The 16,760-nt window shown below is 52.7% G+C and overlaps 2 protein-coding genes across 3 annotated transcripts; one reads left to right on the top strand and one right to left on the bottom strand.

The window, feature by feature from the left end:
* Positions 1-1,638: 1,638 nt before the first annotated feature.
* Positions 1,639-5,669, top strand: SSTR4 (somatostatin receptor 4). 2 transcript variants are annotated; one of them, XM_055265598.2, is made up of 2 exons: positions 1,639-3,534; positions 4,432-5,669. In XM_055265598.2, the coding sequence occupies exon 1, from the start codon at positions 1,693-1,695 to the stop codon at positions 2,857-2,859; it is 1,167 nt and encodes a 388-aa protein (XP_055121573.1). In that variant the 5' UTR covers positions 1,639-1,692; the 3' UTR covers positions 2,860-3,534; positions 4,432-5,669. The 2 variants fall into 2 exon arrangements, with proteins under 2 accessions (XP_055121573.1, XP_055121574.1); XM_055265599.2 differs by having other exon boundaries at positions 1,639-4,514; positions 5,265-5,669.
* Positions 5,670-12,183: 6,514 nt separating this feature from the next.
* THBD (thrombomodulin) lies at positions 12,184-16,269 on the bottom strand. The gene has a single exon (XM_055266129.2). The coding sequence runs from the start codon at positions 15,863-15,865 to the stop codon at positions 13,970-13,972; it is 1,896 nt and encodes a 631-aa protein (XP_055122104.1). The 5' UTR covers positions 15,866-16,269; the 3' UTR covers positions 12,184-13,969.
* Positions 16,270-16,760: the final 491 nt, after the last annotated feature.

The raw sequence follows: 16,760 nt of genomic DNA, 5'->3' as shown, positions 1-16,760 counted from the left end.
CATCTCCTTCCTCTTTCTCAGGGAAGGGTCTCTCTCTTAAGGACAAAGATGTGAAGGGTCTCTCTCTTAGGGACAAAGAGGAAAGGACAGACCAACCTACAGAGTGGAGGAGTGCTGGACCAAATCCTCCCAATACATCTATTTGAGTGGCAGAGACTGGGGACAGTGGTTGAGGTCAACTATGGGGCTGCACTGGTGCTGATCACGTCCGTGCTCCCATACCATGCCTGGATAAACAGCAGTCGGCAGCTCCTCCCACCCCCCAGTCTTGGAAAGGCCTCCTCCAGTTGCATCCAGACTCTCTCCTCCCCTTTGCTGTCCCAGCCACCCAGCGGAAAGCTGAGACCCCACCCCCCAGGTGGCCAATTCTAGACCCACCAAAGGCCCTTCTGGGCTGTGCTGGGGGCTAAAGGGGGCCACCATCCCACAGAGATGGGGCCAAAGACAGCCAGGTTCCTAAAAGTCAGTGCTACTTTAAGAATAACTTTCCCAGGCCAATCCCCAGTTCAGGAACGTTGCTGCACCCTGTGCCAGCTAGAGGGACTACGGCAGGAGCTGGCGGCTGCTCCTGGCTGTCCAGCCCAGGGGCGAGTGAACTCACTATCTCTGGAGTTTAGCAGAAGGGGAATTCCAGGCCGGAACCCGTTTCTTTCCCGACCTCTCAACCACAGTCCTCCCCAGGCACATTTCAGAGGCCAGGGATGAAGACCCGCAGATAATGACTGAACCAGGTCACAAGATGAAGGTTCTGAGATGTCCGGCTCCCGTAGCTTCCGCCAGTTCCCGAGGGAGCTAGAACAGGCTTGGCCTTCTTTGGTGGTATCTCTGTCTCCACCTGTCCGTCTCCATTCCTTGTGCCTACCCCACCTCAAATGCTTGGAGACAGAAGTTAAAAGGTCAGGCATCTGCACTTGTGCAGAGTGGGTTGGGGAGCAGGGAAAGGAGTGGTGAGCGGTGGGGAAAACTGGACATCCAGACAGACGTGAAATTCACCAAGCCGCCAGTGGAAGTCTCAGGTTCCGCCTCTATAAAAGAGACTCAGCCATGGGCCAGGATGGGTCGTCGCGAGGATTAAAGGGCAGGGTGAGGGGATATCAAGTGCAAGGCAAGTGGCTCCGAGCTTCCAGGTGGTCCCTGACCAATTCCGGGCACATCTTTACCCAAAGGGAGGACTCCGGGACCCCCAGCCCCACCGTCGCAGACCCGCTGTAACAAAGCAGGGAACTGGACCTCAAAGAGCTGCTGGGGAAGACGGGATCTGAATAGAGGTCTGAAGGAAAGAGGCCAGGCGGGGGACCCCAGGAGGGCCGGACGGGGCGGGGGGTACTGTTGACACTGGAGCCGGACTGGAGACCCGGGAACCTGGGGCCGAGCCGGCAGCGGGGAGGGGGCGGCGGAGGTGGGAAAACGGGGGTGGCCAGAGAGGACTGGAGGGCTGGGTGAGGCGCTGATACCCAGGAGCTGGGGTGCCGGGGGGCGCGGGCCACAGCGGTGCGAGCCAGTCGGGCGCCCGCGCGGTGGGGCGCGCGGCGCGGGGATTGGCGGGCGCTCCCGGGTGCCCGCAGCTCTTCAGCGGAGCCGGGAAGAGCCGCGCGTCTGCGCGCCAGCCCCCGCCCAGGGCCTGCAGCCCGAGCTCTCTGGCGCAGCGCTAGCTCTGCCGCGCTCAGCTGCCCTGCGCCGGCACCCCTGGGAATGAGCGCCCCCTCGACGCTGCCCCCCGGGGGGGAGGAAGGGCCGGGGACGGCCTGGCCCTCCGCAGCCAATGCCAGCAGCGCTCCAGCGGAGGCTGAGGAGGCTGTGGCCGGGCGCGGGGACGCAGGGGCGGCGGGCATGGTCGCCATCCAGTGCATCTACGCGCTGGTGTGCCTGGTGGGGCTGGTGGGCAACGCCCTGGTCATCTTCGTGATCCTTCGCTACGCCAAGATGAAGACGGCTACCAACATCTACCTGCTCAACCTGGCCGTAGCCGACGAGCTCTTCATGCTGAGCGTGCCCTTCGTGGCCTCGTCGGCCGCCCTGCGCCACTGGCCCTTCGGCTCCGTGCTGTGCCGCGCGGTGCTCAGCGTTGACGGCCTCAACATGTTCACCAGCGTCTTCTGTCTCACCGTGCTCAGCGTGGACCGCTACGTGGCCGTGGTGCACCCTCTGCGCGCGGCGACCTACCGGCGGCCCAGCGTGGCCAAGCTTATCAACCTGGGCGTGTGGCTGGCGTCCCTGCTGGTCACTCTCCCCATCGCCATCTTCGCAGACACCAGACCGGCTCGCGGCGGCCAGGCTGTGGCCTGCAACCTGCACTGGCCACACCCGGCCTGGTCGGCAGTCTTCGTGGTCTACACTTTCCTGCTGGGCTTCCTGCTGCCCGTGCTGGCCATCGGCCTGTGCTACCTGCTCATCGTGGGCAAGATGCGCGCCGTGGCCCTGCGCGCTGGCTGGCAGCAGCGCAGACGCTCGGAGAAGAAAATCACCAGGCTGGTGCTGATGGTTGTGGCCGTCTTTGTGCTCTGCTGGATGCCTTTCTACGTGGTGCAGCTGCTGAACCTCTTCGTGACCAGCCTTGATGCCACCGTCAACCATGTGTCCCTCATCCTCAGCTATGCCAACAGCTGCGCCAACCCCATTCTCTATGGCTTCCTCTCCGACAACTTCCGCCGATCCTTCCAGCGCGTTCTCTGCCTGCGCTGCTGCCTCCTGGAAGGTGCTGGCAGTGCTGAGGAGGAGCCCCTGGACTACTATGCCACTGCTCTCAAGAGCAGAGGTGGGGCAGGGTGCATGTGCCCCCGGCTCCCCTGCCAGCAGGAAGCCCTGCAACCAGAACCCAGCCGCAAGCGCATCCCCCTCACCAGGATCACCACCTTCTGAAGAGCCTTTCCCTACCCACCCTGCGTGGCCACCTCCCAAGGGGTCGGCACCATTCCTACAGCCCCGAAGATTGCATCTCCCGGATGCTCACCTAAGCTCCACCACCTGTTCCTTCCAGCAGCCCATGTACCTGCCGGAGAGTGTCAGAACTCTTCTGCTGCTCTCCTCTCCCCTGCACTCTGGCTTTCAGAAGGATGCTTCCATATGGGTAGGACTCCTCTGGGAACTGGGCTAGGATATGAATCATTCCTGAACCTCTGGCTGTTCTTCAAGGGCTGGGAAGCAGGAGGTGGTGAGAAATGAATGGCCCCTGTGTGTGACTCGTTACAGCCACTGCTTGGGAGAGGACTCAAGAGGGTGGAGGGAGGTAGCACCCTTCCTCTCTGCAGACGCTCTGCCTTGTGATGGGAGCACAGCCTGTAGAAGAGAGAGGAGGAAGGAAGATGCCCCCAGGCACCTGCCCTTTATGTCTCTTCCTGGGATCTTGTTAAGTGAGATTTATGTTAACAGCCTGGGGCACTTGCTTCCCTCCCCACACACCCCGGGCCTCCGATTAACATCTGCTTGCTGTCACAGGTGTCTCCCTGGGTTGCCCTGAGCTGGGAGCAGTCTTCCTGTGAGTAGAAAAGGTTTGGAGAGACACGACATGGGGTTTATTGCAAGGCATAAAACCAGGTCAGTAATAACAAAGCAGATGATAAAAACCTCATCTAGCTCCTATGATGTAATTTTTTGTCCCTGATCTTTTGATGTGGGAACATGAGAACTCATTAAGGCAGCAATTTATACTGTGGTGGTGAGTGGGAGAGGAGCTATAGGTGGGAAAAGCCGACCAGAGAGCAGCGAGGGATGGGAACCAGCCCAGGTTTTGGATAGAGGAGGCAGCTTCATCACCCCCTATTTTAGAATGTCATCGTTCACTAAAACATCAGCCACATTAGATATTAACGTGTAAGTTGAACACAATAAAAGGCCGTATCTTTGTTGCCTGATGTGTTAACCAAAGGATAAATTATCTTTCCCAAAGGGAAAGAGCTTAAGAGGAGCTCTAATTCTGCTTTCTGATAAAAGCAGGGGAGGGGACAAAGGAGAACTTGGAACGCTTATGTTAGCATCTGGTGTGACAACATAGGAACATGTATGAAGTTTGGGGGGTCCCACTTGGCTTAGCATTCAGAGACTACCTCTGGGTTTAGCCGGCCTGATTCTGGATGATCATTCTGGTGGTATGGGGAAGATGGTGTGGGGAGGAGAAGAGACAGCCAAAGGGCAACACCCTATGCCCTTCAGAGTGGTCAGCCTCACAGACCACTCTGAGAGAATGCGTAGCCACGTCTGTACTACATACTAGAGACATGACTGTGGAATGGAAGTTTCAAAACTAAGTCAGAGAACCCTCTGATCCTGCAAACACACATGCACACACACAGAGACATCAACCATCCCTAATTTGTTGGTACCCACCAGGGATACCTTGGGCATCTGGAGTAAGTCAGTCTCCATGTCTGTGGGTCTCGTGTAACCATAACTACTTGGAGGTTTTTAAAACTGCACTATTTCTTTGTTCCTCAGTGTCTGACAATGCCTGCCAGGATGGGCACTGATAAATATGTTTGAACGGAACTCCAAGGACCACCCAGGCTGATAGTAGTGAGGTGAGGGTTTCACAGCACTGGCAATGGTCGCCAGGGCTTCTTCCCAGCTTGTACGTGGGGTTGGGGGTCCTTTCTTTAGTCTCCCAGTGATCAGACTGGGCAAACTCTCTGATAAGCAAGGCAGGGCACTACCAGGAGTCTTGGCAACACTAGTGCATGGCTGCCCAGATTAGCATGGAATAAGACACATTCTATTTAGAAACGTCAACCTTTTTAACTTAGTTGATGAAGGTTGAAGGAGAGGCAGCTTCAGGTGATGGAAAGAAAAGTCTCTGAGAGGCAGGACACCTCAGCCTCAGCTACCCCGTGAGCAGTGATTTAACCTCTCTAAGCCTCAGTTTCCCACTTGAAATATGCGCCAAGGGAGGTTTTGAGTTTTGAGCTCTTCCCAGCTGTAAACTCCACATTGGCAGAGACACCGGGGAGACACGCGAATCAAATGGTGGGAGGGCGGGAGATAGCATGCTTCTCTGCTTAGTCCTCCTTCCATCACCACTGGAAAATGAGTATGAACACTGCGCTTGACCCTGCAGTCATAAGTCATGCGGGTGGCAGCGGTGTGGGGGTGCGGGGTGAGCCCACCCACTGCTCTCTTCTTCAGCTTCAGGGCCTTTTCATTGCCCGGCAGCAGCAAGGTGCCCTGAGCACTTGTCCGGGCTGTGTTTGGAGCCCAACAACAGTGCTGCCAGCTTTAGTTCCATCAACCCCAGGCTTTTGTAACAACTGGTTGCATGAAACCCTCCCTTGTAGTTTGCGTACAGAAGACTGCAATGAATTGAAGTCATGAGACACACAGCCAGGATCCTGAAAGCCACTGACATACGTCACTGACTGTGAGGCTTGCTTCGATGGTCATCTTGTTCTGCCTGCTAAGAACAGGAGTCACAGCTATTGACATCATTGTGAATAAAAACATTTTCTGCCACAGGTAGAAACAGCCTTTGCTCATCCCTCCATCCATGAGAGATCTTGCTTTTTCTTTTACAATTGTCTTTAATTTACTGTTCCATGACAATCCAGGTGTTCCATTTTCCCAGATGGTCAGGGAAGATGGTATTTGGACATGACAGGCTGTCACTCAGCAGGATACTTGCCCAGTTTGTTAGCTCTGATCTGTGAGCATATGACTTTCACACTCGTCTGTGAAGTATTGGCTTCACTTTCGTTAAAGTCATCATAGCTAGCATTCCTTAGATGCTAGAGGTGGATGCAAAGGATCAACTAAATATAGCACATTTTGGCGGCACTGCCTCAGAAACCAGACATGAATCCTGGCAAATGTGGGCATTGACACTCTTCTCTGAGAGGTTGGAGGTAGTGAATCACCCCCATCTCCCACATTCTCATTCCATAAGTAGATGACAGCGTAGCCTCAGATTCCTTAAGGACAAATGGTAGAATCCTAGGGCTGTGTTTTCTGAGACAGCTCCACCATGGTGTACACTGTCAGCCAGCAGCACACCCTGGAAACTGTCTTGCTCACTAGCAGGCATGGGGGTACACATGCGGACAGTTCTCAGGTGGTGCAACAGGTTTTGAGACAAAACGATGAGTCTACAAAGGCAGCTTCTGCCTTCATGGGGCTTAGAGGTTAGTGGCAAAAGATAAGCATTAATCAAATAAGCACAGAAATGAGAGTACAGTTCTAAACCTAAATAAGCACTCTGCAGAAAAGGAATATACTTTCTAAGAGATGATGATAAAAGAAGCTGCCCATGACTCAGAGCAGGCTTCCCCCAGGAAAGTGGCTGGAGATGACCTCCTCTGAAGCGTACCTGGGCATTAACTAGGAAAGGAAGGGGTGGGGCACAAGGTGTTCCTGTAAGCTTTAAGCAGAGGGAACAGCATGTGCAAAGGGCCTGCAGTGGGAGGCACTGAAGGGCTCAGTGTGACCAAAACAGACCACAGGGGCATGTGAGGCACTGGCAGACACATAAGCAGGAGCCTAATGCCTTCTATGCCACCTCAAGTATAAGGGCTTTGCCCTAAGAGCCAGGGGTCAGTGGTGGCAGGCTCAAATGAGGGGCTTGGGTCTGCCTAGTAAGAGAAGCCTATCAAAAGCTCTGGGGTCCTTGTGAAATTGAGGCTTACATGCCTCCGCTCTTCAGGGAGGGGTTGGCAGGATGATCATGTCCTTCTTTCCAACTTTCATCAACTTTATATCAACTGAAAGGCAGGGTCCTCAATCCTGTGAAGGAATGAACTTTAGTGCCTAACAGTGGGGGCACTTTCTGAAATGGGGGAGAACTTATGTAAAAAAATGCCTAGGAGTATTGACCTTCTACAAATAAAAACATATGGCTTCCTATTGTCAAAAGACACCATGAGTATCCACCTGCTGCAACATAGCACTTGTAATGATCGGATTTCTGGGGCTCTATCCGCCTGGAGAGTGGGGCTGCCAAAGGTCAGCACTCACCCAGTGTGAACATGTGGTAGATGGGGAGAGAGAACAGACTGAGAGGTACACAGACCAGGGCTGAGTTCAGGCTCTCCCACTTCCAGCCCACAGTGGCCCAGGGAAGGCTGCATGACTGTGTGGAGAGGGCAGAGCAACAGTATCCACCCGCAGGTGCACAGTGACACACAAAGGCCGTGTTCCTGGCCCAGGGGAGGAAGGTTTACCATTCAAATGGTGACTGCTTCATGATACAGAAGGAGGAAGAGGGAGTTGGTGCAGAGCTGAGTGTCTTTTTTTTTTTCATTTTTTTTTAAATCAGGCTTTCATTAGTGTTCTGAAGAGGCTGTAATTTCTTTTTAATCTATTTTTAATTGGAGTATAATTTACATATGGTAGAGTGTTCTCTTTTTAGTTTTACAGTTCTATGAATTTTGACATGCAAATTTTTACATTTTACATTTTACATTTTTACATTTTACATTGGGGCAACTAACTGTTGTCCCAATCAATATCAGAACTGTTTTGGTCACCATCTACTTCCCTCTTAGTGGCTGTGATTTGTGGCCAAGGAGGCAGGACACAGATAGCATGGGGAGGACCTGATGAGGTACAGAATGGGAGATGGTGCTATCCCCAAATCCAGGAAGGCCACCTGATTATACCATTTCCTGAGCTCCTCCCCCCAGACTAGGAGACCTCAACCAATTTACATAGGAAGCTACAGCCCTCTTGACCTTATGGATCTGAAAAGAAGTATCCTGGACTCCAGACACCACCTGGAGAAACTAGAGGGTTGAGTATGTCCCTGGGCAAGCTGCTAATTCCATAATGACTTCGTGATTCTTTACTCCAAGCACCAGAGAGAGGGTGTGGATTCCACTCCAAGCTCCCTTCCGCCAAACAGAGCAGCGTGTTCCTCGAGATCCAGCCGCATCCCAAAAGCACCATTTCCATTTGTCACGGGCCTCCAGGCAGCCTGCTGTTGAATTGGCTCATGTTTATCATGGCCGTATCCTGTGCTCTGGAGAGTCATAGACAAATTAAACAGTGAAACTGGGACTTGCCCCATGCCCTTCTCAGACTTTCCATTCTCCTGGCACTACCCTTGGGTTTCTGCAGTGCTACCTTTTTGGAGGAGGGGGAAAATACACGAAGAGAGACTGGAGTCAAACCCTGGCAAAGACTGGCTGAAAATGGTGATTTGGGATTATATGAGCATTTCAGAACAGATTTATTAAAAGAGGGGGACAATGAACAAGGCGTAGGATCTCCAAAGAGTTTGTGGAAGGTGGGATCCATGTTCCCAAAGGAATTAAATTGAAATAAGGCAGGAGGCAGTGGGAAAAGGGGAGGAATTAGGGAGAATGTGGGAAAGCCCCTCTCCTCTTTGCCAAGTAGAACAAAGCTTTGCTGGACAACAGCGGGGTAACTTAGCATTTAGGGACGGCATTAGCAAGAAGTCAGAAAGAAGATTTGAGATGGGCACAGAGGTGCTAACCTCTAACCAAAAGCACAGAGGTTATATTGCCAGGCGTTGAATATGCAGAAGATAAGTGGGTTTTTTCTTAGGATAATATCCATATAAAATTTGCTATTTTTACAGAAGATTTCCTTCAGGCAGAGATCCAAGGAAATATCTGGCCTGTGGCCCAGGTGGCATAATTGTCACAGACCCCAGCTTTGACTCTTGGTCTTTCTCACTGGGTCCCCAGAACCCTCTGCTGTCTGCTCCCCCTCTCCAGTGGGCGTGACCTTGAGTTAACCCATCCCCAGGGTTCTTTTGTTTTTCACAATCACACTTTCAAAACACCCTGAAAAGGATTTCAATTCTATTAGCATCTGATGTTAAAACAATATTTAGTTTCTCTTGTGAGAGGAAATCAGTTGTTTGCCTACATCTGAACCTGCTAACCAAAAAAAAGGAGGAAGGGAACACTCAAAACAAAAAGAGATGTCGCTGAACCCAGGGCATTCATTCTGGAAAAGAAAGAAAGAAAGAAAGAACTGGGCATTGTCTGCATTGTTTTATGAAGAAATGCCTCTAAAGGTCAGGAGATGTATTTTGGGTACCTCCACTCAGCTACAACCATGAAGAAAACGTGTTTTCATGTATTATTTGCAGCCTCAGTTTTCCTTGAATAGATGATATAATAAGGAATCGCATTCAATAGAGAACAGCAAGCATCTCCAGAAAGTAGGAGGTGGGGGATCTTCTGTCCCCTGGCCCCATCCACAACCATAATGTCTCTCAAAGGAATGTCACCTGCAGGAATCTCCCTCTGTACCTCCTGCTGGCTCTGTTGGGGCCAGAGCTATGTTTCTCTTTCTCCTCTGGGCCCTGAGAAATGGAGAAGGGCACTCTGGAGCATGTTCTTCCTCCTCCGAGCCTCCCTGGGAGATCAGCGGAGGGAGTCTCTGCCGCCTGTACTTGACTAGGCCTTGTGAGAAGGGAAAATAAGCTGAAGCCTTCTAAGCTGGATTTTTGAGTGACTGAGTGTTGGAGCTCACTTCTCACCTGGCACAAAAATCTTCCTGTTTAAGCTATGATATAGATGCCTGCAAATCCAACATTACAGTTCTTCTAGCATTGACAACATCGCTCCAAGCAACTGCATCTTCCCTTGATGGAACAGTCTCCACTTTGTGCAACCTTGAGTTTGCCCCTAAGACACTCATGATTCCAACACAGCTTTTTTCTGTACTCATTTATGCATCTACCAGTTCACTGGCACACAAGTAAACAGTTATTTGGTATCTACCATGGGCCAGAAACTGAGCTTATTGCCTCATCTAATCTTCCTGGAAACCTCATGAGATGGCACTGCTTGCACCCGTCTTACAGCCGTTGAAGGGTCATGTGGTGCCCGTGGCCATGTGACCAGCAGGTGTCAGGCTGGGATCACACCCAGGTGTGTATGCTGTTCACACCACATAACAGCCCTGCGGGGTGCTTACAGCGGAAATTGTGCAGGTTCCTCCCCAAGAGGGACATGTAAACACATCTAGAAGTAGTTGTTATCTTCCCAAACAATGCAGTACATAAATTGAATCCCAGCGCACTCTCATCAAAACTCCTTGAGTGCCCCCACTTGCACCTAGAACATTTTTCAACGTCATTCTTTCAGTCTTTCTTTCAGTGTCTCTGACCTACAGCCCCTACAGTCATCTCCCACTGCTTGTATCTCTCTTTCCACCGCTTCAGCTCCCTTGCAGCCCGCCTCACCTTGTTCACTATGCCCAGTCCGCTCCACCAGGTCTCTTTCCAGTGCAGGGCCTTTGCAGGTGTGATCCTTCCCACCTGGACTGCCCCTCCTCCAGTTTGCATTTGACAAGCCCCTCCTTCCCCTTCAGGTCTGGTGTTAAGTGTCAGCTTGTCCTGGAAGCTCCCTCTAGTCCTCCACTCTAAATCCTGCCTCCCTCATGGGCCTTTTCAGAGTGTGCTGTGCTTTTCTTCCCCCACATTTATCACTGTTTCTAAGTTAAGTACAATTTGGGGGCGATCAGTTGTTTCGCGTCTTTCTCCCCTGCCAGAGTCTAACTTATATGGCAGGGACCTGTCATTGTGCCTATCACCATGAAAGGCACAGAGTAAATACTCAGTAAATAATTGCTGAACTAATCTAAGAAAAAGGTGAGAACTGGAAAAAAAATACCAAAGTCATTTGACTTAAAAAATGCATTCGGTTTACTTTATAACAGCAGGCTACGGAAAAAAAAACAAAAACAAAAACTTGAATGCTGACTTATCCAGAAATACCACCTCGGCTTTCTTTCTTGCCCCGGCCTTTTTTGCTATGAAATATCACCAGCAGCTGTTCCCTGGGAATCTCCCTCAGACCTGGATGTCCAATGATGTGAACAGAAAGCAGAGACCACACAGGTTGACCCATGGCTCTGGTTTCATAAGGTCTATCCTGATTTTAAATGCTCAGGGATAGTTTTTAAAGCTAACTGATTTGTTTACGTGGTCCTGGTATCTTTCCCTGAGAGGCACTGTGGCTATTTAGCGTTTTGAGAATCTCAAGTTCAGATGAGACCTGTAAACAGAACTGCTGATCCCCCAGGCAGCAGGAAGTGAGGAGGACAGGGAAGCTCAGGGCCCCGCACAACTAATGTCCTGGGGCCCAAGTGCTGCATGAAGGGTTTTTGCCTCTGGGTTTTGAAAGTGTGTTTTGGTCTTCCAGTGTTCTTTAAGAAAATGCCCCTCTTCTGGAATAAGAAGAAATCCTAACGCAATGAGGCCCTACAAGTCAGTTTGACAGTGACTGGGAGCAGACTCTTTTGACAAACAGAGGCTGGGTAACGGGGCGAACTGCAAGGTGTCACTGTCTCCTCTGGTCTCCCGCCATTTCTCTGCACCTGTCCTGCCCCCACTTCTGTAGCTCTTCCTTCACAAAGACTTAGTCTGCTACTTAGGGGGAGCATGGCTCAGCTTGTTATCTCCACAGGGCACTGTGCATGGCAGCTGCCCTAGCACACACACACACACACACACACACACACACACACACACACACACTAAACACTAAAGCCATTACTTCATCTGCGATGGGTGTCAAAATCTCCAACGCAGTCTTCACAATAATCAGTCATACTAAAACTCACGAGTTCGGCATTATCCAGACATATAAAGCATTTGAATACTTGCCTGGATTCTACTTTCTTTTAATTTCTTCTGTAAAAAATCTTTCCGAGCCCTGCATATTGCATTCAGCCAGCCCTACCACCTTAGAAAAGTGAGCCCGAGAAACGTGTGCATTGAAAAGGTGATGTTTTTAATCTCCAAAAGAGATGAGAATGATTTCATACTGGATGAGATGTTTAGAAATGAATACTTGAATTAGAGCCACAAACTGAGACCCTTCATGACTACAGTGAATTTGGATATCTCGCAGAGGAGACACACGGCTGGGATTCGCCAGATGCCCCAGGAAGGGTTTATTTAATTCCTTCCAACAAATGATCCTGTAATGCATTTAAAAGCACGGAGACACAAGTCCTCATATGTGAAGTTGTTATGGTTACAGAAAGAAAATAAATAAATATTTGTGCACACAGAGATAGCATGAAATCATTCTACAGTGAAAATAATAGCCTCTGGAAAAAAACTTTGAAAATCACGAGATGGTGCCATCACCCGACAACACGAGTGCTGGGGTACAGGACAGCCCTCCATGCATCTCACAGCATTTGCATGGTTTGTGAGTCCCATTTAATGACATAAAATGAAGGCACTGGGGGAGGAAAAGTGAACAGACACACAACCCAAGAGCACATTGTCATTTGTTTATTTTGTACAAGTGATGTCATAAGCAAGGATTTTGCCTGTGTTTTAGATTATCTCCAATAAATAAATAACTATGTACAAATATTTTGAGTTTACCAAATAGAAGAGGAAAACCTTTGTCTTACAAAAATTACATTCCTATGATACATTTATTTCCATACACTGAAGCAGGATTTCATTCCTAGCTTAGCTGAACCAAAGACCTTGCAGACCCTGTGTGGCAGTGTCTAGAGCTGTGTACCTAGTCTTTTCTACCGAAGAGCAAAGCTACACAAAAAAAATTCCTCAGTTTCTTGAAAATAAGGGCCTGACTTGGCCTGCTACTTATAACTGATCTATATTTCATGTATTCCAGAAAATTGGAAGCAGTCTGGAATGGTTGTCCTCAAGTTACTGAGCAGACACACCCCCTGCAGATCCTGTTAAATATAGATTCTCATGAACTGGATGGGGTGGAGCCTAGGATTCTGCATTTCTAACCAGCTCCCATGGGCAGCTTCCAATTCTTGTTCAGGGGCCACATTCCAAAAGGACTCTCTGAAATGGTAGAAATTCTCTAAGGACCTGATTAAGGCTAGGCCCTAATTGGGCATCCTCCAGGATCCATTCCCAAGCTCCCAATTCCATAAGACCAGTAGAGCTGGTTTTAATGTGGTCTACCAGTGACAAGGAACAGTGAGAGTCAATTGCTAATTGGCATGAATCATGCAGTTCGAAACTTTCTTAAACTGTCTCCTGGGAGGTGTTTGTCTCTTCTCTCAATCTAGAGCAACCTTCTGAACATTTTATACACTGTCAAAAATAAGTAATAATAATAAGGAAACTGCATAAGAAGATTAGCAACAATTCCCATTTTTCAGTACAAATCAAAACAGCAACAAAACTCAGGATCACTGTTTAAAAGTAAAGATAAATACCTCTTTGTGTGTAATTTCTATGACAGTCCAGCAACATCAATTTAATACCTTTTACATCTCAACCTTTGTTTAAAATTACTTTGCTCTGGGAACCTGAAATTTCAGGATAAATTAGCAAATCTGGTGAAAAAGCAAATGGCCATTTTTATTTTTAGTGTTTTTGTTTCTGTTTCACGTAGGGGTTCTGTCTGAGCAGACAGCTAAGAGCAAAAGAAGTAGGGTCAGGCATAGGTAGGGTGACTCAGGTGAGTTGGCCCAGTTCCTGGGAGGAGAAAACTAGGAAGAATGGGGAATAAGTGGGTCTTGCTTCATAAATGTGAGACGGCTAGGGAAAAAAAATTCACCAAGATAGTTTACCTGTCACATGACAAGTGGGAGTCTATAGAGAGAGAGAGAGACCGGAGAGCTGCGCAAAGTGGATAATGGAGACATACAGGTAAGAACAAAGGAAACAAAAACCTAAATACTCAAAAAAAAAATAAATATTTTAGTCATCCCTAGCCCACGAGGTCAAGGTCTGCCCAAAAGACTGCCGACCAATAACGCTCACCCTCCTGCGCCCAGTAGTGAGGACCTGGGACAAATCGCAGTCTGTGTCTTCGTTACAAAATTGCCATCATTGCCCAGTGGTCCAGTGACGTCACGGAAGAGGCCGAGGCTCATTCTCCTCCCTCTAATCACCCCCTAGCCAGTTAGCCATGGAATCGAAGAAAACAGCTTGGGGGGTGCGGGGAGGGTCTTCTCCAGCTGTAATGCCAGCTAAGGTGCTTTGGGTAGCAAAGCTGGGGGTGAGGAGGCACAGGAGGGAGAGAAAGGCCGCGCCAAAGCCGGGCTCCTGGACGGAGGCCGCTCAGAGTCTCTGCGGCGTCCGCTCGGTCCGCACGTGCTGCAGCACTACCTCCTTGGAAGGGGCCGCGCACTTGTATTCCATCTTGGCCCTGGAGGCGCCCTGCTTCTTGCGCAGGTGACAGAGGAGCGCCGAAAGCGCCACTACCAGGCACAGGCTCGCGATGGAGATGCCTATGAGCAAGCCCGAATGCACGAGCCCCACGGCCGGGGGACTCAAGGTGGAGCCAGGCGTCGGGCTGGGGGGTGGCTCGCCAGAGCCGCCGTCGCCACCGTCCACCTTGCCGGAGTCACAGTCTGTGCCAATGTGGAGGGTAAGGGCCGAGTCGGGCCCGCAGATGCACTCGAAGGTACCGGGGAGGTTGCGGCACACCCCGGAGCAGAAGCCGCCGTTTTCGCACTCGTCGATGTCCGTGCAGATGAAACCATCGTCCAGGATGTAGCCTTCAGGGCACTCACAGTTAGCCTGGGTGTTGGGGTCGCAGTCGGCTGGACAGGCAGTCTGGTTGCAAAACATCTGGCACCTGTGCGGCTCGTGGGGAATGGGCGCGAAGCCCTCGGCGCAGACGCAGAGGTAGCTAGTTTGGTTCAGGGGCTGGCACTGGTACTCGCAGTTGGTTCCGAAGCATGGGTCCACGGGCTCCACACACTCGCCGTCCACCAGGTCGTAGTTATCGTAGCAGTGGCACTCGAAGCCACCCTGTGTGTTGACACAGCGCTGCGGACACGGACTGGGCTCCAGTATGCAGTCATCCACGTCCTCGCACCGGTGTTGGTCGGCCGCCAGCCGGTAGCCGGTCTCGCACATGCACGAGTAGGAGCCCGGCTGGTCGGGGTTGGGAACGCAAAAGTGCTCGCAGAGGTCGTTGCAGGACTGCGTCGCGGGTGCGGTGCAGGAGCGCCCGTCTGCCTGCAGGGCGGCGCCGGCTGGGCACTGGCAGCGGGGAGCCCCAGGGATCGCATTGCACGCGTGCTCGCAGCCGCCGTTCTCCACGCTGCAGTCCCAAGCGCCCGGCGCCTCCCTATCCCAGTGCCCCTGGACCGCTCCGGGCGGCGCGGCGCACATTAGCTCTAAGCCAAGGGGCGCCACCGCGGCGGAGCTGCCCACCGGCAGCGCCTGGAAGTCCGCTCCGCGGGCCGCGAACGGGGTGCCGTAGGTGATCGAGACGGCTGCAGCCGCGACGCCGGGCTCCACAGCCAGTGGCCTGCAGGTGACTGGGAAGTGGAACTCGCAGAGGAAGCCATCGGCCTTCTCTTCGCACTTCTGCTTCTCCCAGATCGGCTCGCTGGGCGCAGTGGCCCCAGCAGCGGAGACAGCGACGCATGACGGGCCGCAGAGGGGAGCCCCACTGAGGTCGAGCTGCGCCCACCTGCTATAGCTGGTGCGGTTGTCTCCCGTAACCCACTGGAAGCCGTGCAGGGGCCCGAGGCTCTTCGGGTCGCCGCAGCCGGGTGGCAGCTGCAGGCCGATCCAGAGGCGCCGGCGGCCAACGCCGCCGTCGCCGCTCAGTAGCAAGGAAATGACATCGGCAGCCACTGAGGAGCGCACTGTCATTAGGTGGCCCCGGAGTCTGTCGCAGATCTGACTGGCATCGAGGAAGGTCGCGGGGCCAGGGTACAGCGCGAAGCAGTCGTGCTCGATGCACTGGCTGCCACTCGGCTGCGGCTCTGTGGGTGCGGGGAACCCCAGGCCTGCCAGGGCCAGCGCGCCAAGGACCAGGACCCCGAGCATGTTACCCAGGCGCGCCGCGTGCAGGCGCCGGGGAAAGCGCAGGAACTGCGACGGGGCCGTGCCGGAGCAGAGGGGTGCAGGACGCCAATGGCGACAGCAGCTCCTGTCCGTCCCAGCCCAGACACTTCTGGCCGCTGCGCGCAGCCCCTGAGAGGCAGCCTCTGACATGCGGATCGGCCAGGGCTCGAGTTTATAAGTGCCTGGCCCTCCCTCCCTGGACGTTCGGGAAAAGGAAGGAAGTGCCTGGTGGGAAGGGCTGATGCCGCATACTCGGATTGCTGGGTTCTCTGGCCGCCCTTGCGCCCGCCCTCGCGCATGGGATCACCTCGCCGGGATGAGTAAACCCTGCCCTGGCGCAGGGAGGCTCTCGGGCGGGGCCGACAGGGGCAGGCGCCAGGGAAGGCCAGCACCCCTGTAGCCAGACGACTGTCCCCGCCCCCGCCACTCAGGCCCCCACGCGTGCAGCCCTCTTTCATCTCTTGGTCCTCCTTTCTTTCTTTTCATACATGTTACAGCCACTTCCAAGGAAAGCCTGGATTGCAAGAGCTCTGGGAACCGGAGACTTCAGAGAAGAGGGCTTTGAATGGGGCGTGGGGGAGATGGTGCACAGGACCTGCAGGACGCTGGGAGGGGTGGTCGGCACCAAGAGGACTTTGGGAGGACCTGCCTAAGACGTGGACTTCCCCAAAGGCAGGATCGCAAGGAGAGACAGCTGGATCTTGTCCGCGGCCAGGGTGCCTGGCTCAGGAAACCAGCCGAGCGCGCTTGGCCTCACAGGACAGTGGGTGTGGCTGGGGTGACGGGACAGGGCGGGGAAGACTGGCCTAACGCCAGCGCCCTCTGCCCCATGGCTGGCCAGGGACCCGAGAGTCCCTGGACATGCACTGGCTAACGCCAGACCCCATGTCATCGGGTGGGGAAGTCGCGGGGACACTGTCAGGGCGCCGAGGTCCGGACCCGGCTCAGAGGCAGCGGCAGGTGAATTGCTGCGGCGCCGGGTAGGGGAGGGCGCGTGGGAGCGAGTCAGCCTGGCCGGTTTCGGCCCAGCTTCTGAAGGATGGTG

The sequence above is a fragment of the Symphalangus syndactylus genome, chromosome 24, assembly GCF_028878055.3.
Source record: "Symphalangus syndactylus isolate Jambi chromosome 24, NHGRI_mSymSyn1-v2.1_pri, whole genome shotgun sequence".
Taxonomy (NCBI): domain Eukaryota; kingdom Metazoa; phylum Chordata; class Mammalia; order Primates; family Hylobatidae; genus Symphalangus; species Symphalangus syndactylus.
The sequence above is the reverse complement of the archived record's forward strand: the minus strand, read 5'-3'. Positions and strand labels throughout refer to the sequence as shown.